A 27,798-nucleotide genomic window follows, 5' to 3' on the forward strand; every position below is an offset into this window, starting at 1 on the left:
TCTGCCTACGAGGTGAGAAAGGTCAGGAATTCTGTAAAGGGGATATTTTGTATTTCACCTGCATTTCTAATTCAGGAATTGGAACCTTGTTAAGAAATGAGCCTACAAGGAGAGAACAAAAGGGATTTGTGGTTAAATTGCATGTTGCAAATGCTGCACATACTTTGTTGTGGGCCTGTCTCTTCTGCAGACAGTGGACAGTCTGACACATGTCCACACTTGTTGTGCTCCTCATTATCTGCATTCCCAGAGACTTCAGGTTGGATTACTAGATTACTGAATAACCCACGCTTCAACTTAGGCCAACTGAAGTAGGCAGTTATTAATATATATCTATTTAGAGATCATTTCTGGACTAGATTAATGAAGAGGCACCAATTTGACCTTGTTGCTTTGTTGTTGCTCCAGTCCTCTGCTGTTCTTCACAAGTCATGCTGGTTTGCAAGCATTAGGGAGTTAGGAACTGGTTTTGCATGTTATGACTGGGGAATAAAAGACATTGAGACTCTTTTTTATATCATCTGCCATTCAATTGTCTCTGCCATTCAGCACCAGACATGCATTTCCTCTGAGCTTCTGTTTGCTTGTAGAACTCTTTCTTTTTACCCTTGTTTTTTTCTTACTTGCCTTAGCTGGACTTTGGCCTTCTGAAGTGGCCTAAGCTTTGTGCTAATATTTTTTTATAATCTACCTTTGTATCCTGTCCTTTGCTCTGGTTCTCACACACTTCTGTTTTGCATTTTTGTTCATTAGGAAACTTCCTGTTCAGTCAACCTGAACCTATGAAAAAGATTTTGCTCTTCTATACAGTAAGATGCTTTGTTCCTGAACTCTGAATAAATTTTCCATAAAAATCAATGGCTGTCCTTGACTCCTTTCCTCTTATGGTAGTTTTTCAGGAGATTCTGCCGAGTAATTTCTTACAGAAAATGGAATTTGCTCTTCTGAAGTCCTGGGTCTTATCTCTGATGTTTATCTTCCCACCTCTTCTTTCAGTCCTAACTGTAATCATCTCCAAGTTGCTACAGCTCAGAGTATCTTCTCTGATCAGATTTCTCACCAGTACTTCAACACAGCAGCTCAAGCAAGCTGAAGTCCGCCCCTTGGCTAATTTGCCTCTCCAGCAGCTGCACTAGAAAATTTCCACCAGCAGAGTCTAGAAATCTGGAACATGTACACAGGCTGGATGTCAGGATAGCTGAAGTCTGCTGTGAGGATGAAAATCTATGACCAGGAGACATTTTGTTGTAGAGAGTTTTCATCACCTTCATGCTCTCAGTGCATTGTTGGTGACAAACTCCCACTATACCACACCAAATGTTGCTTTCCCTTCTAATCCTGACTTAGGATATGTCAATGGATAAACCTTTTGTTCCATGCTGACATTGGATACAATCCAGGAAGTCAATTATATGGAGTGTTTCTCTTCCCCCTCTCCATCCTCTTCCTTCTGAGACTGATTGTACCCATCAGTGCCCACCCATGCCTTAGCCATGAGCCCTGTCCCACTACTTCTCGGTGATTCCAGGCAGATTCCCAGCCTTGTGATAACCTATGGACTTCCAGTTCTCCTTGCTTGTCATCCAGCCTGTGCAAGGTACTGTACAGGCACTTGTGAGAAGCCTGGGAACATCCTCTCTTTTGAGCGGGAATGTAGGAATCACTTGTGGCCTCCTCATGTTTGTTTGGCCTTTTGAGCCACTGTAGTGATGAGCACCAAAAAAAAAAAAGGGGAAAATGAATTGTTAATCATTTAGTGCAGTTTGCCACTTGAGAAAGAAAGATGCAGCATACTGTGTGACCAAACTGCACAGGAGTTTGGGTTGCCACTTGCTTTGTTTTCCTAAGCATTTTCCATCTTGAAGTGCAGGGATCCTGTGGAGGGAAAGCCAGTTTGTAGTCAAGTGGCTGAATATGGTGTTAATGTAGTTTCTGTGTGTGTATGTGCATAGACACACATAAATTTCTTCTCCCCTTAAACATACACAACCCTTAAGAAATAGCTGGGGTTTTGCTTAATAGCCATTGAGACTTTTAACCTTGCTAACAGCCACGCATGTTTGAATATTTTAATGTAAGCTTTGTATTGCTCTTTTCCTGCAAGAAACCTTTCAAACTTCCCAAAATACCCAAGCTCATGTTTTCAGTTTTGTGATTAAATATTTTCTACATGTCAGGAAGTGTCTTTGTTTAGAATCACGACTGATCTAACAGAATTATAAGGCAAGTGTTATTCTGAATGCATTGTATACAGTTTAGAGAATTCTTTGAAAATATGGGTGGACTTGAACACTGTAAGCTAAAAACAGAACTCTGACATTTGTGTATTTTTAAAAGTACTAGCTTTAAAATAATGTTTGTATTTGCATAAGAATGTTCCCATGTAGTTGTTTTGGTTTTTTTGTAAAGCCTGTTTCATTGTAGCATTTTATTACTGGTAAATGTAACATTTTTGATTCAAAACAATGTTGTAAGGTATATCCTAAAAATATGTTTAAAATACATATATTTAAAACATATATAGATACATATAAAAACTTATTTTTAAAGTTTTAGATACCTTTGTATTTTAAACATACGATCATATATGTTATACACATATAACTTTATACACATATAACACATATAACACATATATATATTTATTTTGTATCATATGTAGTTTAATGCACCATGAAATTATTCTAGCAGTAACACCTAATTCCAGAAACTCGAGATTAAAAAAATTATTCTAATAATTTTATTTATTTTGGTGGGGTTTTGTGGGGGTGTTTGTTTGTTTGTTTTGTAGTTTTGGGGGTTTTTTTTGGTTGAGTTCTTTGGTTTTGGTTTTGGTTTTGGGGGGGGTTGCTAATGCAAATACAGATACTAACATTTAAACTTTGGGATTTGTTTTTCAAAGAACTTACTGAAGTTAGATCCAGCAGATAGATATTTGACAGAACAATGTTTGAACCACCCTTCATTTCAAACCCAAAGACTCTTGGATCGCTGTGGAAGTTCACCTTCACGGTCAGCCAAGAGAAAACCTTACCATGCAGACAGCAACACTTTATCTAACAGGTAAATGTAGTCTTGTCACTGTTACCACTGACATTTGCTCTGCCAGTGAGTGAGTTGTTGTGGTGCTCACATGCAGCATCACCTACAAGAGAAGTGGTTGTTTGACAGCATAGGCACACTGAGACATGCTGTGTGCTGTTCTGTGTTGCCTCACTGAATAAAGGAAGCAGACATAGTATTTACTGTTACACAAGCTGAAATTTTTGCTAACTTTCTGCATCAGGCTGAAAGCATCTTAAAAAAAAAGACAATGTTGCAACCATTTCTGCATATGACAAAGAAAAATAATTGGCTGATCCACCTTAAAAATATGTTAGCCTTTTTCTTGAACAATAGGAATTTTGTGGCTTGGAAGATGCCCAAGATTCCAAAGGAATGCTCTTTTCTTTGGAATGCTCCCATTGCTGTATGTGTACAAATCTGTCCAAGATTTTGATATTTTAAAAAGCTTAAAAGTTCACACAGATTCTTAGCAGCTAAATATCCTGAAAATTGTGCACACTGATCATGTTCCAAATTGGAGATGAACAGAATTTTGTCTGCAGTTGCAGTTGTAGATCAGGTCTAGTCTATCTGACCTCAGACTCAGGGTTTGTTCAGTGACTCCCTTGCTGGACCCACGTAGCTTGAGAGAAGCCACTTAATGCCTCAATGAACCAGGTTTACTGATGGATAAAACACTTTAGTACAAAAAGCTTCATGTTATTGCTCTGATAAATGCATTCATAAAGGTCACCCTCTGAAGTATGCAGAATTTTTTAATATGCTATGTGCAGGCTTTTAAGGCTTTTAATCCTAGGCATGTTTTTTCTTTAGTTTATTTTGTGAGATTCAAAAAACTGCTCCTCATTTTTAAGACTTGAGATGATGAGAATCACAATCTAAAATTTTTCAAAGAGAGATACCAAAAAGTTTTAGCTGCCTTTACAGATGCTTAGAGTAGAAGTTTTACCATTAGACATGTGGCATCAGAAAGAAAGACCTACATCCACTGGAAACTTGTCCAAAAGGCTTTCCTAGTAAAAATATTAGGTTCCTCACATCTCTAAGTTTTTTAAAAATATACTTTCTGTTAACTGAAAAATATTTTAAACTGGCATTAAAATTGCTAAAGTTTTAGAAACTGTAATGAAATAGATGATGAGATCACTGGAAGTGGTTAGTACAAACATCCTAGGTGTAAAAATGGCTAGGATTATCCAGTTATAATTTAAAAAACGGTCAACAAAGGTACAGTGAGCCCCAACTTCAACCCTCAGTGATATATCTGAGTTACATCATGGATTTGTTACAGAAATAAGGCAATTGCTTATAGCCTGCCTAGGTCCATCAAGGCAAACAAGCACAGCTCCAGCACTGCCCAGTCTTGGCAAGTTTGCAGTGCCAGCCTAAGCCTAGAAGCAGAACTGGTTTAATGCCAGAAAACCTGAGCTAATAAATCCTGCTCAAAAAATATCAGGCTCAGGGTTTGCAGGACCAACTCATATCTCAGTCCTGTAATCCCAAAAGCTGAAGTGCTAGGAAGTAGAGTAAGAGTTAAGGACACAACTCTGCACCAAGTCAGTCTGGTTGCAGAGCCTTTCAGGTGCACCTTTGCAATGAGTTAATGTACCAAAAACTGGGATAGAGCCAAGTTCCACAAAAGCTGTCTTCCTGTGGTAAACCTGGTTTTGGGGTTGGTGTTACAGGGCTTGCTCAGGCTCACTCCATCTGAACAATAATCTCTTTTCCCCTCCTTTCCTCTCCCCGCCTCCTCCAACCCAGGAATGCACTAGATAGCCTGGAGCATTGATTCTATCTGGGTTTTTTGACAGTGCTGACATATTTGATTGTTCTACCTTCCTTTGATATGCCAGGTGGATTTAAGATTCTTTTGATTGATATACAGCTAATTTTCATAAAGTAATGCTTTACTTAGTGATGTACTCACAAAGTACGCACATACATACATAAATGTGCAAATATATGTTGGAATTTCTGCGATTAGATTTAATATCTTTAGGGGTTTTGTCAGCAAAATCATTAACCAAAGCAGAGTTTGCCATCAGATTATAACCAGAAATAACAATGCTTGCCAATCTGTTATTTTAGTGAAGCTTCTGGTGCCTCAGTTGGCAATATTTGATCTTGCTGCAGTTAAATTTTGTGGTTTTAAATGGCAACTGAAATGGGTGTACTTTTTTGAAGTTATTAATACATGAATAAGTAATCTGGTATACTAATGCTTCTTTATGCATTTTAATATAGAAATCAAGCCAGCAAAAGTTCTGCTTTGCAGTCACACCACAGATCAAACAGCAAGGATTTGCAGACACTAGGGGCTGGCGGGCCAAGAGAAGAGGGGCTTCCAGCAAATGAAAGCTTTTTAAATGGAAACCTTCCTGGACCTGCACCTAGTCCAATGCACGCAAAAAAACCAAGCAACACACCTGGATCTGGCAACAAGGATATAGCCAATAATAACATGCCGCATCTTCTCAGCCCAAAGGAACCAAAGGGAAAAACAGAGTTTGATTTTAATGTGGACACCAAAAGTTCTGATGGTTCAGGCACAAAGTACCTGAAGTCTAACACCAGATCCCAGCAGAACCGGCACTCCTTTATGGAAACTTCTCAAAGCAAAACCGGGACGCTGCAGCCCGGCGACAAGCACAGTCGCCACAGCTACATCGACACCATCCCGCAGTCGTCCAAGAGTCCCTCCTATCGGACAAAGTCCAAGAGCCATGGAGTTCTGACAGACTCAAAATCCGTGGGCAACCTTTCTGAGGCCAGGGCCCAAGCTGCAGAACCAAACACCAGTAGGTATTTTCCATCCAGCTGTATGGACTTGAACTCTCCTACCAGCCCGAGCGCTCCCCGGCACAGTGATAACAGAACTATGCTCAGCCCGTCCGCCAGGAACAACCGCAGCGAGGGTACCCTGGACGCCCGAAGACCACCAACAAGACACTCCAAAACAATGGAGGAGCTAAAACTGCCAGATCACATGGATGGAAGCCATTCCCACTCTCTGTCTGCTCCACATGAATCTTTTTCCTATGGTTTAGGTTATACCAGTCCTTTTTCTTCACAGCAGCGCCCTCATAGACACTCTATGTATGTGAGCCGGGACAGAGTGAGGTCAAAGGGCTCAGAGGGTGGCTTAAGCGTAGGGCAAGGGATGGCAGCCAGAGCAAACAGCCTGCAACTGTTATCTCCACAGGTGCAGCATAAGTCACTCACAAGGTCTGTTGGCTCATCACGAGAAGACTGTACGGATGATTCTAATAGGGTTAGTCCAAAATATTGCCTCTTATTTGAAGGTTTACCTTCCTCTTTTTTACTCAATGTGGGGGCAGTGGCCTGCTTTCTGCCTTCTGTTTGTTTCTTTGCAGTTATTAATTTATTTGTCTTGTAAGGCATGGGGATTTTTTAAGGGGCTTTTTTTTTCAGAAGGGCTGAATATTTCAAGGTACTTTTGAAAAATGGACTATGAATACCATTATCTTAAAGAACTAAAATGTGAGAACGGAAAAATTGTCTCTGAAGTTAAAATTTCATTAGTTGTTTTTAGTCCTTGGTTACGTGGTCTGATGTCATTTTTATTGTATCATTTTGCTTAATTATCTTTCTCATTTGTGTTTTTATTTAGCTTTTCCTATATGTATTTCTGTTAAGAATGCTGATGTTAATTTTTGAAGCCAGTGTTTCATTCAGGTATAGCAGGACATTATTGCTGAAATACCCTAATTTACTAGAGAAATATCAAAGTTTGCAAAATTTCTTTAAATTGGTATGATAAGTAACTGGCATAATCTAGAGATTTCATGATGTAATGGCCACTGGTCAATTGACTCCTCACAGTCGTTACTGTCAGTGGATACCTGGTTGTGTTTTTCTGTGAGCATTAATTAAAGAGTGGAGGATGGGCTGGTTCTGGTGTTAATTTGCATTCGTTACACAGCACTTCTGAATTATCTCATGTTTTACACATCAGATATGTAAAGATGACTGTGTTTATCCTCAGATAAATTTAATTCCTCTATTAACAAAATGGTTCAGAGACAAATACAAAAATTAGTGTTTATTTCTTTATGCCTACACCTGCAATAAATGACTTCTACAGAGAGAACATCTAGGTCAGATTTGTTGACAAATTGAAGAAAGTCAAAGAGCTGCAGATAATATTTAAGATTGTGGTTTACTCTGAGAAACTAAATACTCTGCCTACTTGGTAGTTCATCTAAGAAAAGTGTAGCTGACCTAATAGGGGTCTACAAGTACCATAAAAATAAAGAGTTTCAGGTGTAGTGGTTGTCTCCACAGTCCAGTGGAGAAACAAAAGACATGTGGTTTTTTTATTTGTAGCACATCTCCTCCATTCAAGATTATGTGTAGTCAAACATGAGAAAATAGCAAAATAGAAGTGCAATGGAATAATAATTTTTAAAAAGCTACCTAGAAGGGATTACAGCAGCTCCATTTCAAAACCAGTTTTTTCCTGTGTACTTATTTTTCTGTCTCACATTTCAGTCAAATTAAATGTTACTTATTCTTCAGGATATTATTTGGAAGGGCAGTAATATCAGCATTTCAGTTTTTTGATAATAAAAGGTCACACTACCTGATATTCTTCAGTTCATTTCCTGCATTATGCAGCAGATAGAAATTGGAAGTAATTTTATTTCCTACTATTTAGAAGCCAGTTGTTTTTATTGGATCATTTTTTGGCTTTGGAAATTGGTTGACAGATTTTTGTTTTAATTAGCAAAATCAATGTGTATTTTAATGCTTATGTTCATTTTCATTTGCTTGGAGAGTCTGTTCATTCAAGATAAAGAACTTGCCTTTATCTCTTATGGTCAGTATTTTTACAACTTCAGCCTTCACTTAGCGCTTTTAAATCTGTGTTTCAACCATTAGAAATGTGAAAGGAAAATGACTTTTCTGAAATGGATGCTAAGTCTGTGAATTCTCAAAGCTGTTTTTTTTATTTGTGTATACTGTTTTCAGTAAAAAATCAAAATCAAATTGTCAATCTTCCTATGCCTCATAAAGGCATTTTCACAAAGAAGTAATTCTTTGGCTCTTTCCTATCCTCATTTTTCCTCCCCTTTTCTATACTATGCATTGGGAATTAGAAAATTTCACTTCTCTCAGAATTAGTGAACTAAAAACTCATTAATAATATGTGTTCTTATAGATTCTTTTCTGTTTTCATATTGTTTTTTTTTTTCTCTGGTCATATTTTGTGAAGTTTCCTCACTTCCATGTTTCTAGTTTCTCATTGATTTTCTTTTTAGCTCTACCAAGTCTTTTTAAAGAAAAGCATTTATTGTTTGCCAAGATTTAAGTCTTATTTTTAAAAAAAACAAGAAAAACTTTCATTCAATCTTAGTTTTAGGACTTTTCAAGTCTCAGCACAACAGTTTTGTTTTAAGGGTTTTGGGGGTTTTTTTTACATTTAAATTAAATGTACACAGAAAGGGTTAAACAGAAGAAAATCAAATATAAGTAACTGTTACTGTCTCATGTTGAGAATTAACTGCTCATGAATAGGAGTCATCTAATACCAGTAGTAATTTAATCAAATGCTTTAGCCTCTGGTAAATTTTAGAAAAATCCAACTGGGATTTGAAGCATTGTTTTATCTGCAGGTCTTGGTTTCAAGGTTTGTTTTCACTGTGACAATGAGACCAGATCTTCATCTACAAAAAGCAAAGCAGATTTTGCAAATCACTTGTGCAGTGAAGTGAAATCCCAGTTTTTTATTTTGGTTAGGTTTTTTTGGAGGCTTTGGTTTTTAACCTTTGTCCTTCTTGGACATTCTAGATTTTAGTTCGTACAGAGGTTTCAGTAGTTTCCTCTGGGGTCTTGAAGAGAACATTAAATTTCATGTGGTCAGTCCATACTGAAGGAAAAAATGTAGCTTCTGGTTCATTTAAGAGCAGAGTTAAGTCATATTTGGTGGTAACTGATGTGCATAAGGATGTTTCTAAGGCCTCACCTAAACTTATACTTGAAGTACTTCCAAGAAGTACTGTTTTCAGGAAAATAGGATAAATTAGAGGTGTTGATATGCTTTTTGCCATCCTGTCTGACTGAAGTACATTGTCTGTAGAATTCTTAGTTCAGAGACTTTCTGTTATTTTGCATACAGTCGATTTTGTGATTGTTGGTATCTCTAGGTAATGATGTTAAGAGATGAGAGATGATGGTATTTTGGTGTTGCAGTTATCACAAATTAGATGCATTCCTGTCTGCTTTTTAAAGTTTGCCAGTAGCAGAGTGGCCAGATTCCATCAGAAATTAATTTAACAAGCCTCCAGTAAAAGATTCTTCCAGAGATGTTACAGTTGCATTTCATTCAGGTTGAAAATCTGAGGGCCTGAATCAGATTCATGTCTTTAAAGTTACAGCTTAGAGGCAAAATTTTGTTAATGTCATTTTTTTCATTCTGGAAGGATGCAAGGAAGCAGCAAAACCAAATAATTACTGATTACATAGTCTGTGATTTGATATTTGCAGTTATTAATGTTATGAAAGGAAAATTGTTTACTGAATTTTGAAGTTTTCTTGCTTATGTATGTTGGTTAAAAATTGCAAATCAGTTTAGAGTCTTTCATTTTAAATAGTTCGTTGTTCTTTTGCATAGGGTGGAGCATATCATGATCCACACACAGAAGATGGAGCATCTACTAAGGAGAATAGAATTCTGTATAATGACCCTGTTCCAAGAAGAGTTGGCAGCTTTTACAGAGGTAATTTCATGGTGGATCTTTCAAATTTAATCAAGAATTTTAGCATGGCATATAAGTTAAGTAGTAGAAATCGATACAGAGAATTAACATGAAAAACTACAATAATTTATTGGAAAAAGAATTGTTTCTCAGCTTTCACAGGGTGAGTTTACCTGCTAGGTTGTTTGCAGGAGCTGCATTGGTACCGTATTGTTTATATGTATATGATAGCTCACTTCAATTGGAAAGTATATCCACTGCAGTACCTTGTACAGCAGAATATAATTTATCAGGGCAAAATGAACTAATATAACCAATGTAAGCAATTAATTAATATTTTTAATTTTTATTTTCAATTCTGTTAAAGACTCTATTTACACCTATGCACTTGTAGCACATAGACAAACTGATGGGTTTCAGGTACTGTGCTGCATGGAAGTGTAACACTAGCTTTTTGGGGCTTGGAACCTGTGGCATTTCTTTTGTTAAGACTTTAGTAAAGATCAGTTTCCTAGAGCACGCTTACGTAATTCCAGTTCAGAATAAGTAATAAAACAGGTCTGTATATGGACACACACAAATAGATACTGTTCTGTTATGGTGATTTCTGAGCAGCTGCCTCATGGCTAAACCTGGATAATTGTTTTGAAAAAGATGATAAGAGGCTCTTTACTGTCCTGCAAGTGTTAGGAGGCTTGTGGGGCTCCCCTGAATCTTAAGAAGTCCCAATCAGCTGAAATTCGATTATGAGTCAGCTAATAATCTTAAGTAGAGTCACAAATCTCCCTCTGATCCTCTTCAGGTTGATCAGTTGGCTGATGACCTGATTTAGACACGTTAAAATCTGACAATCCATGCAAGTGTACCACTGCAATATTAAAACCTGTGAGCAGAATTAAAGCTTGTACTGTTTGGAGTGATACTTTTGAGTGTTTTTGTTGCAAATGCAACAGAGGAGCCTTAATAATTCTCAGTCCTCAATTTCTTTCATTAATCCCTAAAAACCTCCTAGAAATTGGACATGGATTATCCTTCATTTTTATACATCATGAAACAAAAGTTCCTAAGAAGAATGACTTCCCATAAGTCATGTGCTAAAAAAACTGTATGTCTGGGATTTGTTCAGTTCCTTATTAGAAATGAGAGGGGTTTTCCTCTTCAACTTTATCTATCAAACAAATATATTTTATATAGACTTAATCATTACTTTGGGAAGATGATATTATATTTAAAATAATACATTGATAATAGATTATATGCAAAACTGGTGGTAATAGTATATGCAAGTTACTGTGAAAAAGGTAAATCCTTATCTATATAATGTTTAACCTTTGTATTAGAACAGTATTTATTATATTAAGCATATACTTCTGTACTAAACAGATGCTGTTTTGATAGATTGTGTAATGTGATGCTGCAGTAATGTTCCATCTAGTGTCTAGTCAATTTTTAATCCAGTGCAGGTATTTCTAGTGACATTCATAATTCTAATAAATATTTGTTCTAGATCTCTATATGGTTGAGTATTTTCAAAACCACAGTATGTCTGTTTGAAAAATACAAAGTATCTGATTTTGACGTTTTAATTTTTAGTGCATTTTATCTTAGTTACATTAAAAATCAAAATTTTTTTTCCAAGATGGGTACTACTTTTTTTTAAGGTCTAAAGTAAAGACAAAGTATAAACTATAGTATTTCAAGTCTTTAGTAACAGTATTCTCTTTCCTGTTTTTAAATATGAATCACACTTAGCGCTCTCTACAAATAGAAGCGTTCTCAAATCTAATAGCAATTTCCCCAGGTTCTGATGGCCTCGTTTTACAACCAGTATTACCCTACAAGGATCACAAAAGTCAGCTTCCGTGTACATTGTTCGCTGTTTCTCTGTTCAGTTCCATCTCCGCGTCCAGAGAGTACCTACATAGAAAACAATGTGTCCAACAGAGCCTCGGTGTTACCAGCAGACAGCACCACGGTGACAAACCATCCCAAGAGACAAACCACCTTTGATACCTGGTGAGTTGTAATTTGCACACACGAGTAGAGAATGGCAGGAAAAATAATGTGGTTTTAACCGGAAGAAAAAAACCTCACGCTTTTCTGGAGATTTGACATTGTCCGTGTGCTTAGTTGCTTCCTCCAGCTGTACTGGCATAGCATGGCATGTTTTCTGTCCCCTTCTGAGCAGCAAGAAATCCTTCATTGCACCCATAACATGAATGCATTAAAGTTTATATACTTTTGTCCAGTCCTTCACAATCTTTTTCCCTGCTATTAGTCTTTAACTGAAGATAGTACAAAGTGCTTGTGTGTGTAGTGTGTAGAGAAATTTGTGGATTCCAGAAGCATGAATTGTTAGACAAGTGGAAAAAAATATAAAAATGCATGTTTCCAGATATAAAGTAATACTATATTAATGAAGAATATTTTCACCCTGCAATGGGGACTGCTGCTCTCTTTGTTTACACACAAAGGAAATTAATACATTCTATGGGAAAAGGGACTAAGCAACATCTTAATGGTGTATATTGATTTTAAAAGATTAAAAGCATCACATGGCTCCATTATATAACATGGAGCACCTTAATTATGCTAATAAAATGACAGCATATACATAGCTTTGCAGGATTTGAAGGGAAATACCTTGATTTTGTTTCTTTGAAAGCTGTTTGGCTTTAAAATGCTCTTAATCTTATACTTTGTTAAATCCCAGTAAAGCATACTGAATAAAAATAAGCAGATGGAACTTCACAGGATTGGTGGGAGGAATGGACTTGCATACATTTGCATGGTTCAGCTATGCTTTGTAGCACTCACTGAAACACTTCTCTCTGAAAGGGCCATGAAGTTATGCTATCTAAACTGTTTCAGTGGTTTGTTGACTTAATGTGTTTTCACACAAATAACCAGTGAATCATGTGCTTAAAAGAGAAAGGGGGGTGGTGGGTGGGGACAGTTGCTATTTCAGCTTGTGTTCAGGTTTTATACCTGTGTCAGTAATAGAAGATGTTTGCTCCAGAACCCTTCTCACCTGCTCTGATTCACTAGAATCTGCTTCCTGTCCTTCAGTAGCTCCACCTACATCCATTTTCTGGAAGTTAGCTGAGGAAACCAGTCATTTATGTAAAAAGGTGGTTCTTATGTTGTGACATATGTGGCTAAAGAAGGTATTTATTCCTACTGTTGAACCCTTTTACCATTTTACACTGTCTTTCATATCTGGATCTTTCTATCTTGCTATAACATAAGACAGCTGGAATCTTGTTTTGCTTTATATATCATTCAGCAAGATTGTCTTGACTGCAAAGAAACATGTAATGTAAATTTAACTCTGAACTGAAAAAAAAAATAGCATATGTTATTAGAGCTGGTTGGGAATTTTTTTAATGAAGTACTTTTGTTTATAATGCCAAATTATCAAAACCAAAACTTTTCAAAGGAACTGGCTGATAGCCACTAACCTTTTATTTTGAAGATTCTTCAGCTCCAGGATGGAATTGCCAGTCAAAACCAGAGATACTCTCAAAATAACAAATATTTTGGAGGCAGCATTATTTTTTTAGAATGCAAGGAACTTGAGTTCAGGGTCTTTGTTATTTAAACTAGAGGCTTGAACCAAGATCTTAGATGTAGCAAGTGAATGCTCTTGACCAGAAGTTAGAGGTTCTTCTGGAGTACATTGTCTGGTTCCCTCAACACATTCTCTTGAGGCTGTTTCATCTTGTTAAGACAGTGAAGAGACTACAGAGGTGCTGAATGTGGTCTTGTGAAAAAGGCCTTTGTTAGCTTTGAGACAGTTGAAGTCCTTGCTCTAAATTACTCAAATATTTTCACAAAGTGGAACAGCTCCTTTGAGAGAAGAACCCACAGAAGAATAAGCATTTCTTCTTAGGAAATGAAAGAAATAGCAGTACCTGCAACACCAAGTTACTGCTATTTTGGCATATGCTCTTTTCTTTTCCTACTCCCTGTTTTCCCAAAATGTTTCCTGCCCAGCTCTACATGCTAACACTGTTCAAGTTGTCCTGGCAATGGTCTAATGTTGTTGCAAAATTGTTCTGTGCCATAAATGCAGCTTAATCAGATTCTTGAGTGGTGAAGAGTCTGTGTTCCTATACATAATTTTCTGTATAGAAGTTGTGTAAATGCTTATGAAAATGTTGAAAGCTCTAATGCAAAGTGATTCTGCTTACATCAATTTTATGATGAAGTAAATATTTGATGTTTGACTGACATACCTAACTGGTACATGACAATTCATCTCGAATTATGAGTGACATGTATTCCACCTGGACTTGCCACTACTGTAAAATATTGCTTCTCATACTATTGCTCTGTGTTGCCTTTCTTCTGTCAAAGATTCTGTGAATGTTTGCTAGACTGAATTGTCACAGATGTTCCCTTGTCTTTGTGTGCATTTTTTTGCTCTGTGCCCACTGTCCTGCCTTTTAAAATAAAGATGTTATAAACTTTACTTTTGTCATCAGATTTTACTCTTAAATTACCAGATCATTTCTGAACTTCAGACCACTTCATTTGAAAAAAGTCAAATTTTTATCCTTCTAGAAAATCTTTTCTTTGCTCGAGTTTAATTTCCTGTAAATGACCTTGAACTTGCTCATTTTTTTTCTTACCAATACAAGAATAGATGTTTTATTTATTTTACTCATACAAGCTTTGTTCTGAGCTGGGCAAAATCAGTAGGTATAGGCAAGATAATTGTTTTCTGCCAGTGTGCCAGAACATTGGCCTGAGTTATCTTCACCACTGTCATAGTTCTAAGTATCTCTTCAGAATCAATTCCAACATGCAGTAGTGTATCTCACATCATATTGCATTGACTGCTTACAAGATATTTGGGGGCTTCTGGAAAGCATTTTTGTTTAGACCTTTTATGTCCATACAAATGTAGTCATGCAATGACAAGCAGCTTGTCATATCTTCTCAAGCATGTCATACATTTCTGCAAAAAATAATAAAAAAGAGGAACTATATGTATAATATTACTATTGTATATGTATATAATATATATAAACACACATTTCTGTCATTCAAAAATAACAAAAAAAATCTCACTCTTAAAAGAGTAAAAGGCTTAATACTTCATCCACTATTCAGTTTCAAGGTTCCAGAACAAAACAGTATTTTGTGAAAAGAACATGACTGAATTATACTGCTGTGTCACTATCAGTGTAACATTATAGTCACACTTCCTTTCCTGAAAGTAAAAGGTTACCAGCATTTGAGCAAGTTAGCTTAGAGCATGTTCAGCTGTGTGTGCAGCATGACTGTTGCTGCATTATAAATACTTTCCAATTCTTTAATGGATTTTTTAAAAAAATCAGGAAATTGCAAATTCTGAATAGTGTTCTGTAAATGAGATAATAGATCTGAGGTTTATTCCAATTAATAAATCCTCCTTTTCCACGTGAAAAATAATAAAAAAAAAACAAATGCAGCTCCAGAGTTCAGATTTGATCTTTTGATTTTTAAACTTTCAAAACCAGACTTTTAGACCAGGAAGTTTTACTGTGGGCTTCAGGTTGTGGGACTGAGATTTTACTCTTGAACTATCTATTTGAATTGTTTCATTAATTTCTGACGTTTTCTTACCTTTGCTGAATGGTAACTGTGTAACTGCCCCTTAAGGCTCTTACTTTGAGTAAAACTAAAAGCTGTCTTGGATAATTAGTGTTTGTTATTTATCTTCCAAAGAAAAGTTCAGCTATTTCAGTAACTCCTTCATTAGATAAAAAACCTTACTCACGTAATTGCGATTGGATCAGTAAAGGGGGTAACAGAGGGTTTCCAAGCCAGGCTGCCTGTTGAGATTAGGGTTGCTGAAGAATAACTAAAACAAGCATGAGAAATTGCCTCCCAAAAAGAGTTGGCTGCAATATGAATCTCTCTATGGCAGCATGAATGCAACATGCTTCCTATTTTTCCCTTTTTAGTTAATGTGAAAGCACATCAGCTTGCTTGCCACATGCATGTTTGCTGCTACACCTCATTGCACCTGCATGAAGCTGGATACCTTTCCTACCAGGGCAAATAAATAAGAGTGATAATCACAGAATTTCTGTTTGTACCTAGGCCTTTTCCAAGTCTTTCAGACCAGAATAACCAATGTGTTCTACATTATATATCCTAAGCATACAAAAGATGCACAAAGATGTAATAACAAAGCCCGACACATTTTGCCTTTGGTTTCTGCTTGAAAATGAGCTCTCAGTGTGGGCTCTTCTCTGGGACTACTGTTACTTGCTACTAAAACAGACAGCACATAAAAGATTCTGGTGGAACTGTTTGCTTTCAAGAGCTGAAGCTTTCTGCAAAATACCAAAATACTTGCAGTGTGTTTGTAAGAGTTTCATGTTGTGTGACTCTACCATACAGATTTTTTGATAATCCTATTTTTTTCCTGTACTGTCCATTATCTGAAAATCATCTTTTGGGATGCCTAAAATATCCCAGTGTTTCATCATCGATCAAAATGTTCTGCTCTATTTTTACTCAGTACAAAATCCTGGTGTTGAAGCTTCCTGCTATAATGCTATATATGTTCACTCTCTTCACATAATGAGCATGTGTTTTGAAGCAGTTGCTTTTCAAGGTCAATGCTTTTTCAGACAACTGTACTGCAATATGAGTCATAGGAGTTAATGACATAAACTATTCAGTATAAAACCACTGGCTTTTGGGTAAGCAGCAATTGAAAATGAGCAGTTCTCAGCCCCTTATTTTCCAATTCTCTCTGGTCACTGTAGCCATAAAGAGGAAATCATGGTGCAGAATTTCATTTCTCTCCTCTCTGCTCAGCTGCTGTGGAGAACAGTTTTCTCATCCAGGTTCACTGGGCCAAAGAAAAAGAATCACACTTCAGTGAATCTCTTTCTAAAAGTATGGCAAAAATTGTTCCAAGCTTCACTCTGAAGATTAACTTCACCTTTTGGAATATAGCAACTCCATTTTGGAATAGACTTTGTAATAGACAAGCTATAGCAAAACATTGGAAAAATTTAAATGATAGTGTCAAGGAACCTTCTGGGGTCTTGCTAATGATCTGACACTGGTTCCTCCATGGGCAACAATCATCGGGTTGGTAATTTGCACTGGGGCTATGGTTTGGGATATGCTTGCAGATGTGGATGCACAGGAGCTCCTCTGGGGAAACGCTCAGAAGATTCTTAGCCCCATTTACATGACTCTCTGAGTACAAGCAGGATACTTGGGGTATATGCTTTCCTCCAACTTTTCTAAAAAATCAAGTAAAAATCATTTAGTAAATAATTCAGCAGGTGTTCTGTCTCTGTCAAGTCAGACTCCTGAGTTCACTGAAGCTAAAACTATCAGCAGTGTTTGCTCTTTGGCTTTCTCCTTGGTGCTTTAAGTGACTTGCATAAGAATGCCTTACACTTGTCACATTACTTACAGTAGTACCAAATACAGGGACATGACAGCAACAGCAATACTTAGCAATCCAGTATATTTAAAATATGTGTTATAATAATTACATTAAAATAGAATTTTTTCCCTGTAGTAGTGTTTTATTGTCCACATTAAATATATATTGTCATGCACCTGAATGTATTTTCTGCATCTAGATATAAGTTCCCAAAAATCTAAATTAGGAAAATTTCTGCCATACTTCCTGCCTATGGATCTTTTTGCTAAGACCATTCTCTTAATGAACAATTGCACTCTATTACAGGATTTAAACACTGCATGCATTTGTACTTAGAGCCAGGTAACATTTCAAGCTCAAGGTGGTTTTGTATAGAAATTGAGGAACTGATACAACCTACCAGAGTGAAGATGGTTTTATCAATAAGGAGGATGACTCCAGTGATTTCTACCCCAATTATGTTTTTCGCATTTCATTTAGGAAAAAAAAAAAAGTCAGCCTGGCATGTAGTAGCAGCTGAATCACCAGCTGATAGCATAGCATTTAAAGCCAGAATTAGAAGCCAGTGACAACTATATTAGACAGTTAAATGTTGCTACTTTACAGTTGCTCCAAGAAAAGCTGCTCCTGTTTGTCATACAGAGCCCTTAAAACAGTGGCTTTGCTTTAGGTTTTCCATCGAGACAGTGGAATAATTTCTTTTTTGTTTTCCTGCAATTTAAGCATGAAAAGGGACTATTAAATGACCCGATATGACTTTCTGTATGTTAGTTGCTATTAAATGTTGTCCATCCTCTGGGATCCAGGCCCAGAGGCAGACCTCTTGGCTGTGTTTCTCCCAGATGAGTGTTAGGTTCTGATTTGAAATGTCAAAGATGGGAAATCCACTAAACAAAAGAGTTTGTTCTGGCAGTTAATGATGTTATTGTGAAAATCAGTGCCTTATTTCTAATACGACTTTTTAGGCTTCATCATCCACCTATTTGTTCTTGTTATGTCTTTTCTTGTTAGTTTAAAGATTTTTTTCTAGTATTCTGTAATTTCTTTCTGGATAAGTAGTTCTACATCATGAGCAAAGAAACTAAATATTTGGGCTTGTTTGGCTGTGTTTTTAAGAACACTAAAGAGATTGAAATCTCTGAAAATGTTTCTGTGATGCTTTCCTGCACCATTTTCAATTTTCAAGCTATTTTAAAGGGCACTAGAACTGCATTCAGTTATGTCTCACCACTGTCCTTATAAACCATCTTTTTACCCTCTATAAGCACTTTACATGCATGGTTTACTGTATATTGAAAGTAACATGTTATTTATCAGCTGTAGTTGCTTCAGAAGTGTCAGTTAAAGAGTTCAAAGGCAGCAATTCAGTCTTCAGGCAAGTCAACTGTTACATTTTTGGGTCACCTCCTTTTGCCAGCACTGTTTAACTCACGCATAACAAACTAACTGAAGGTTTTAAGTTGAAATGGACAACAGTAGATCCCCAGCTTCCCTGATGATAAATTTGGAATCACGTCAGCAAGGGTCAGGAAGTGCAATTGAAAGTGGTTCTCTCTGGCCAACTTTGCAACTCCTGGTTCTCCGGCAAGCCGTGGATAAACTGGACCTGTGCTTTATAGCTCATCACCATTTGTATGTTCTCTCAGATATGCTTTTCATTTCTCTTAAAGACCTTGTGTGTGATATTTTGGTTTGAGTATTAAATTCTGGCTTAAAAGAACATATGCATGCTTTCCTTTTCCCTAAATAACTATTCACTGGTTTAAACTAATCATTTTACCTTAACACTGTGTACCTCCTATCCCTTGTAATAAGTCTATCTGGTATTTGTGTAGTAACCCTGGAACCAATGAATGCTAAAACATTAAGTATCTTTTAACTTTAATCAATAATTTGCATTCTTTGGCATCAGATCTCAGTATTACACAGAATTTACAAAGTAATGCCATAATAAAAATTCTCTTACAATACCTTATTTCATATTTAGGAAAAGTCCTGAAAACCTTAACAGTCACACAGAACAGCTCAAGGAGAAAGAAAAGCAAGGTTTTTTCAGGGCAATAAAAAAGAAAAAGAAGAAATCTCAAAATGTAAGTATGCAGCATTTCTAATAGAAGAATTCTTTTATTCATTTTGAATTACACCATTTTAGTATGCTAGATTAGTACAGTACCTTTGTATTATTTATGATTGTGTGTTTTGTATACACTTGTTCTTTTATTTTCTCCCTTCACTATATGAAAGTCAAATTCTTCTCCTGTTGAGGGTTGATTTTTCTGCCTTTTCAAATATTTCTTCACATACTAGTCCTGTGCACCTTTGTTTGCATTCAGACCCTTTGAGAGGCAGTTTTGATGCAAGTTTTAAGATGATGTTGCAACAATTCTTTTTCAGAATATGGTGATACCACTCCAAGAACAGTAAATTCATTGTTGCATGTCCCCAGAGCTTGAATAGTTTCAGGCAGCCACACACTAAAAATGAGATTGTTACAAATGAGAATTCTTTCCAGTTTTTTTCATGAGAGTCTCTTGGTAACAGCCTCTGTCTTCTTGCTGCATTCCATGACTGGAATAAGGATGATGTGTCTTAGCCATTCTTAAGTGTTTCATGTTTTGTTGAGGGAATGGATTGTGGCTTTTGTTATTCAGTATAAATCTTCGGTGTCTCATACATTTTCATATAGTTTTTGGGAGGGAGAAGGAACTTTGTTTTATCAGAAAGTAGTGGTATACTAACATTTCAAAAAGTTTTGTAATAAAGATATCCCTAAGCACTGAAGTAACCTAAACATAATATCATTCTTAAATGACAGCTCTGGAAACAGTAGAACATCTAAAAGTGTAATGTTCCTGTAAGTGTAAATGCAGTTAGAGTTTTGAAGATTCTCAGAACTGAGTAAATCATGCTTACTCCTGGCAAAGGGGAGTGATTTAATGAAAATACTTACTGTCAAGGAGTAAGGTGATATGACTGAATGTTGGTGGAGGGCTGATCTGTTGAAAATTGGGAGAGAGGCGTGATTATCAGGTTTTTTGTTGTTTGGGGTTTTTTTTTAAATTTCTATGAACTATGTGGAACATGTGCATATGTATATTAACTAGCACTCAGAAATGGACCTCACCTTCCTGCTCAGTGGAATTTACAGCAATAGCATCTACCTCTCCTTCTGAACTTGTTCATCCTCATACCTGTATGCAGTTCAAATAGGATAATTTGTATTAAACAACTGAATTAAATGTCTAGATTTTAGCTCTGGGACTGTTTGGTGCCAAAATGTCCATGTAAGGATAACACACCTAAGGCCATTGGTTCCAGTGATGCAGTTTCAAGGAGGAGGAAAGGAAAAAAAAAAAAAAAGGTGGTTAATTTGCATTGCTGTACTTTACTCTGATTCCAGCCATCCAGACATGGTGACAGACAGCACTTCAATAACTCAGCTGATAAACGGTGTATTAATTACCTCCCCATTAAACTGTGTGAAAGAAATATGTACTGGATTGTGTTGCCTCTCAAAATCTACAAATTTACAAAACACCTAAATCAAAATTGCCTGTCCTTGATCTATAGCTACTAAAACCATTGCTGATTACAAGCTAAGGCAGATTTATATATAATCCTTACTCCTTTCCTTCTCACTCTGAAGAAGAGGGGTAGAGGGGAATGGAGAGAGAGAGGAGGGAAAAACTGTAAATAGAGCTGATGTCTCACAGAAAGAAGAATAAATTAGTGAAATAATACAGTGATACAACTCTTTCACCCTCAGCTAGAGACTTGCTGAGATCAACTTGAGTTTTGGATCAAACCAGAACCAGAAAAACCTCCTTTCATTTCTATTTACAGCTGATCACCAGGACAGTATCTAGGCATAGGCTGTACCACTGATGTGTGTACAAGTGTCTGGCTCAGACACTGTTCTTTGTTCTTCTTCCTCTGTTAGTTGAAGACATCTACCTAACAAATGTTGGGACAGTCTTTAGGATCTTCCAGCACAAAATAAAATTACCGCCTTCAATTCAGCACCAGATTTGGCATTAGTAGTAAAAGCTGTTCACAGTACTGTAATATTAGCTCTTCTACTACACATATGTTTTCTATTAATTCCTATTAAAGGTCTTAATAGACAGCTTGTGACTACCCAAGGGTTTTTTTCTGAGACCTACAATTCATGTAGAGTCCTACAAGTATGAAATTCCAGTTATTTACTCAAACACAGACTTTCAGCAACAAATAACAAACTAGATCTGAGGACTGTCACAGAGCTAGGAAGCACATAATAGCTAGCTGTGATTTACTTCTGCTATCCTTTGGGAAGTCTAATTTTGCTGGTGATCATTATCACAGGAGTTGTGAAAGATACCTGAAATTGGATTGAAGACATCTTAGTAATGTCATTCTCCAAATATCTAATAGCCCAGAATTGATCCCAGTTCCTCAGGCTTCTTCCTGCAGGTGGTTCCCATGAATCATTCTTCCTGGGGTTCTCCAGGTGCCTCATGGCGTAGCAATTGTTCCTGTCTGTTATGGGAATTCTTTGCAATATTGTTTCTGCAGAGCTGTTCTTACTCATTCTGCTTTTCATAGTTTGAAGTGTTCTAGTAATGTAGCAAAAGGTTTTGAGGATTGTTAGAATCACAGTGTATGTCATCTGCCATGAAACAATTTGATATCCATGAGAGTTGTGCACAGTGTCAGTAGGCACTATCTTCAGAGGAGCCTGAGTTTTGCAGATTTTGGCACTTATTTCAAGCTATGGGTCTGAAGAAATTATCTGCTTTGGAAAAAACAGTTGCAGGTGAGCATTTCTCTTAGCAATGCTTTCATTCCTTTAGAATTTACTGAATCTGAAAGAGGAAATTCTTCTGACTATAAAGTTCCTAAACATAAGCTACACTGATTATTGATTTTCGTTAACTTGGATGGAATCTAGAACCTGAGAAAAGAGTTTGAAAGCCTTTGCTTTTGGTAGTGCACTTGTCATTGTATTAAGTCATACAATAATTCTATTGCAAAGTAAAGATTTCTTCGTATAGACAGGAAAATGCAAGGCACAATATATGTGTCCCATGCTTGTTATCCTTATTGCTTGTTGTCCTTATTGTGCCTGAGCAGGGGAGAAATAGACTCATTTATAATTCTAGTACCTTGTAGTTCTGTTTGTTGTTCATGCATCCACTGGTAAGCTCTTTGGTTGTGCTCCAGAAATTAAAATAAAACAGCCAGTGTACTTGCAGCTATATGTGAAAGTTGCTAATGGCTTATTTATGTTAGAACTGAAATAATTCATCTTGGAGCTCTTATTGCAAGTTAAAAATAGAATGCTTTTTTTTCTCAAGAGTAACTATCAATGCTCATTCTGAAACCAAGTCCTATTATTGTTAGTGTATCTTTAATATTTTCTTTATATAAAAATAAGAAATGTCATACTGCTTTAGGTCATTATCAAGAATAAAACTGATTGCCAGAGTTACAGGATTTAATTCAAAGCTCAGTAAAGTCAACAAGAGCTACTAGTTATTTCCAAAAGCTTTTGAAATAAACACGTTCTGTATTCCTAATGAACATGGATATGAATTAGACTAGGTGTGCTGATCTTTTTTACATGCTTTCTATGCATTGAGTTCCTTTAATTTGTTCCATAGGCTTTTTTCAATCATTATTGTATTTTCTGAAAGTGAATGATAGGCTTGATAACATGTATAGTCAAATTACCAAAAAAAAAAAAAAAAAAAAAAAAAAAAGAGTTAACATAGTGTGGAGCAGATCTCTTGAATTGAAATACTATGCATTTAGTTTTTGTGTCTTATATTGCAGACAGACTCAACCAACGGCGAGAATCCAAGCATCAAGAAATCCCTCTTTCCTCTTTTTAATTCAAAGAATAATTTAAAGCATAGTTCTTCTTTGAAAAAACTTCCTGTAGTCACTCTACCAATGGTATTAATTTTTAAGTACAGTAACACTGTCAAATGCTCCAGTAAATTTGTTTTACTGACTACAGCAGCATGTGGTTTATTTTCATGATATCACTTCCTCTTCATGCCAGTTAAGTATCTTGGGCCAGTTCAATAAATTTAAGTAAAATTGGCAGTTTTGTTGAAACAGATTGTGCCTAAAAAACCTTTTTTTATTATTTGGTGTAGTGTACATGTAACATACAATAGTTCCAGAGAGAATGAGCCTTGGGAGTAAGACTAAGGAAGGGAAATAGTTGTGAAATTATGTATGTTTAAAATTACACTGTCTCTTTATGTTTCATTCAAAAAAAATTAACCTGGTTTGGTTTAAAAATATATTGTAAATACATAATTTTATACAAACTACTCCTTTATATATAAATTTAAATTAATCAAATACTAACAGTGGATTATCTGGAAAGAACTTTAGCTCATGTGTCTGTCTGTATTTTTGTTTGTCGTGATTGTTCATGATCAAAGACAGCTTGCATTAAAATTAGATTATATTTTTACTGTCCTCTTTTTACTTAGAACTCTTGAAATGAGATTAAAAGCTACATGTAAGTTTTAAATTACGTTTCTGCCATAAAGTTTCATCTGTTTCTTAATTTTTGCTTTAATTTGGGATATTTGTGGAGGAGAAGGAAGATGGGGAGTAGAGAAAGCTCTTGGTTTTGTGATGTCAGTCAAGATATCAGTTTAGAGGGATTTTGATCTGCTTCACTCTGGAGCAAATTTATAGAACTGATCCATGGTCTTAACTGCATTATGGAATGCTTTTTAAATGAAGATGAGGCTCAACAATATTTTTGTTTTAATTTTATTTTTAAGGCCTTGTTTAACTGCTCTTTCTTACAGCAAATAACACTAACAGCATGTGAATGCTTTAAGGGCTAAGGGTAGAGCAAATCTGCATGATGTCCACAGCCACTTGCTCTTACTATGGGGAGAATTATTGAGAGGTCACTGCAATTCTGCTGCAGTAATGGGCTTCACTTGTGTCCTGTAATTAACTGTGGGAAATTATTTACAGCTATTCTTAAGAAAATATTAGGAGACTAGTATTTAATATTTTGTTGCAGATGCCTAACACTGAAGGTCAGGATCTCTTGGCATTACAGAAAGCCATTCATTCTTCCAATCACCAGAGCAGCAGGCAGAAGGATTGGCATCCTGAGAAGATGACAGAAATCCAGCCTCATGTAAGTGGCATTATCAATTCCCTATATATTAATATCACTGATGTATCTTGACATCTTTTTCTCTGGTGAATAGAAGAATTGCATTTGACATTTTTTCCCAACTTTCTGATTCCTTGCTCAGTGGATGTAAAAAATCGTGTACCTGCAGTCCTGCATAATTCTTTTAAAATGTGGACAGGAATGACAAGGAAGACTAAATGTCCTGCGTCAGTCTTTGAGCCCTTTGAAATATTGGTTGTGTATTTGTATTAAAGGCAGGCAGTGTTTCAGTGCAGGTCTATGGTAGTGATGCAGTGCTGTACAAAAGCCCTCAAGTCAGCTCTGTAAGGAATGGTGAATCCTGAGGGTTGGCAGCTGCTCAGCAGAGTTTGATACTTGACACAGACTGCAGTTTCAGCTGGCTGCATGTTTGGAGCATAGCACTGCACTAGTGTAACTTTATTTTCTCCAGGTCTAAAACCAGCTCAGTGGGCAGTATTTGGGAGGGAGTGTCAGTGCCATGCTCCATTATTGTCACACTGGAAACGAAAAGAGAGTTTGTTGCAGCTGCAGTGTTTGAAGAAACAAGTTGCTCTGTGAGCTGTGGAATTTAATGAGACTGCTTTCATACTACTTTATGTAGACAGGCTTCCCCGTGCTCTTGCTACCCATTTTCAGTAACCCTGTATCACCTTCAACCTGCTCACCAGTGAAAGAAGCTGCGGGAGACTAGAGCTGTCTATCACCCAGCTGCCAGCAAACAAAATAACTTCTGAGTTCTGCCAGACCTTGTTTCAGTGCAGATGGTTACTCAAGACTCACGCTAACCCCTAATTTATGCTCACAACGTTTTAAAGAACTTGTATTTCTGAAATCTGTTCCTCATAAAATGGCTGAGGTTCTTAAGTTAATAGCAGGAGGGAGAAGTGACAGATGGGCAGCTAATGCAATTGTCTATGCCTGCATTTTCAAAGGAAACAAGGACAAAATAATTGATGGGAGCAATTTTTTTCTGAGGGGAAAAAAGGGTCCATCTTTTCAGGTAGCTAATAGATTGGACTGTGATGAGAGGACATTTTCTCAGGTGCGTAGTCATAGCTTGGAATGAAATACATCAAACAAATACGAACTAAAAGTGAAGAAGTCATGTAAAGTTCAGGATGTTCATTTAGGATAGGACAGGTTTTTTACGGGAGGTCTGACACGATGGAGCATTTGTGCGTGTCTTTCAGAGCCAGCCGTTAAAATCTCTTCGGAAGCTCTTACACCTCTCCTCAAACCACCCTGTCGCTGCTGAGCCCCGCTTCCAGCCCCTACCCAGCCAGCCAGCCAAAGCGTCTTTTCCTGAAGTGCGAATTCATCCCATGAGTCAAAGCTCCAGCAGCGGCAGCAGCACCGTGCGGCCGGAGGCGCAGCCGAAGAGCAGGCCGACGCTGCAGATCCCCAGCCAGCTGGAGCCCACGTGGCACGTGTCCCCCGTGAACAGGGCGGTCAGCGAGGGGCCCCCCTACTCCGACCAGCTGCCTTCCAAGAGCGGACAGAACGGGCACACCTACAGCCGCACAAACCGGGCGCGAATGCCAAACCTGAACGATCTCAAAGAGACAGCCTTGTAACGGCGCTCCAGCAAACCGCCCCTGTGGGTGCAGAGCGGCGTGGTGGTGGTCCTGGTGATGGTGAGACTGCATTTTCAGCTTTATAGAGGTGTGCAATATGTACGTGTGGAGCTGGGCTGTTCGGCACCACGCGAGAGTCAGGGATTATACAGGAACACGAGTGGAACTATGAATTACCGGTCATCAGAAATGTCACTGGATGCCAGGCAGAGTGTGCCGGTCAGGGAGAAAAATGCACTGTCATTTTCTCTCATTTACATTCCAGCTTAGTGCACATCTCTGTCTGAAAGCTGGGAAACTTCTGGTATGTATTGGCACTTATAAGGGTGAAAACATTGTCTAGGCCTATGCCCTTACTACATTTTTTGCTGCCTAGTTAAAACAGTGGGGTTTATGTGATAAAAGTGTATCCCTGTTAAGGGTTTAAAGTTAAATTGTATGTCTTAAATTTGTTTTTTAAACTTCCATATTTGATAGGATTTGTAATATTTATTTATGATGACCTAATATCGTACTGTTATAATCATATCTTTTATGTTATAATGTAAAGTTATTTTGAGCTGTTTGAAACATTGTGAAGCAGTGCAACAGCTACAGTAGTTTCTATAAAAAACTAACAGTAACATTTATATATTGCATCAGGAGTATTTTATTCTATATATAAATATATATATATAAATGGAAAATAACTGTCTGTTTTTTAAATATACTCATTTAAAAGAAAAGTATTGTTATGACACTATCTGCCATATTTTTTATACATTTGTGATATAAAGTGCAGTATTATACTTCTAATAAAAGGAAGTTGAATGTGGATATAAATGTGACTGTAACAGTATGAATTTTGCTTGGCTATGAGGGCCCAGTATTATAGGCATTACTGGTAACAAACAAAAGACAACATTCGATTCCAAGCTTTATTACGGGCTGTTTTGTTGGAAGTATTGGCTAAATGTAAGAGACTGCAGAACTGTACAGTAATCTAAATGTGGTATGTTCTCCCCTGTGTCCTTAGCTTTCCAAGTAATATTAATGGGATTTCTGCATCTGCATCAAGAGCACAGAGCCCCAGTACCAAATTTTTGTTTCTTCTAAAGAGATAAAGTGCCCCACGACTACAAGCGAAAGCAGGTGCTCTTCCACTTAATAGCAGGGGTGAAAACCAAAGAAACACAGCATGAATTGCAAGTGAAATGCAAAACTTTGACACTTAAGCATAGCATGGCACTGCAGATCATGGTATAAGCTTTTATGCATATGTGTATTTTACATCTCTAGCAATCTATTAACTAATAAGATAAACACTGTATTAGAATTTAAACTACTCTTGCACTTTTTATTATATTTCAGGATGTATTTAAAGCTACAAATCCGATATTTGGATATTGAGGGAGAAGGTTGCCATGCAACTTGATTTCTCCTTTCGTCTTACTATCCAGATATTCCCATACCCAGTTCAGCTACCAGTCTCAGCAAAATATTAGATCTTGGGTTCCAGTCTCCTGTACAACTTAGTTAAAACTGCCTTTACCTTGGTGAATGTCAAGTGTAGCAAATACACACCCTGATTCCTCTCTTGCTACCAGTAAAGTAAATCAAAGGTGAGCCAGTAGGAGTCAAAAGAGTTATGCCAGTACAAACTTCGTGCAATAAGAGGAGAGCCAGGCCTGTAGTGTCAGAACAATACAATCTTTCCTTTTTAAACACATTAGTTCTACTCCCTCATTACTCTGCAGCATCGTTTTCGTTTGTTTTTCTAGATGCTGTCCTCGTAAGACACCTGTACTTGCAAATACACTGTCTTTTCCAAAAAGAGATTAACCTGAATGTAAATTGGATGATTTAGCCATAGAT

At 36.9% G+C, this 27,798-nt stretch overlaps 1 protein-coding gene across 2 annotated transcripts in view; it reads left to right on the forward strand.

Moving 5' to 3' along the window:
- CDKL5 (cyclin dependent kinase like 5) overlaps nt 1–26,766 on the forward strand; it is a 126,543-nt gene extending 99,777 nt beyond the window's left edge. Inside the window, exons 11-18 of one of the 2 annotated variants that reach the window (XM_066313930.1) lie at nt 2,903–3,063; nt 5,311–6,337; nt 9,701–9,806; nt 11,678–11,801; nt 19,178–19,280; nt 23,005–23,127; nt 24,230–24,349; nt 25,561–26,766. In XM_066313930.1, coding sequence (XP_066170027.1) covers nt 2,903–3,063; nt 5,311–6,337; nt 9,701–9,806; nt 11,678–11,801; nt 19,178–19,280; nt 23,005–23,127; nt 24,230–24,349; nt 25,561–25,944 — 2,148 coding nt within the window. In that variant the 3' untranslated portion in view covers nt 25,945–26,766. The remainder of the gene's footprint in view (nt 1–2,902; nt 3,064–5,310; nt 6,338–9,700; nt 9,807–11,677; nt 11,802–19,177; nt 19,281–23,004; nt 23,128–24,229; nt 24,350–25,560) is intronic. The other variant, XM_066313932.1, reaches the window with a different exon arrangement.
- Nucleotides 26,767–27,798: the final 1,032 nt, after the last annotated feature.

The sequence above is a fragment of the Sylvia atricapilla genome, chromosome 2, assembly GCF_009819655.1.
Source record: "Sylvia atricapilla isolate bSylAtr1 chromosome 2, bSylAtr1.pri, whole genome shotgun sequence".
Lineage (NCBI taxonomy): Eukaryota > Metazoa > Chordata > Aves > Passeriformes > Sylviidae > Sylvia > Sylvia atricapilla.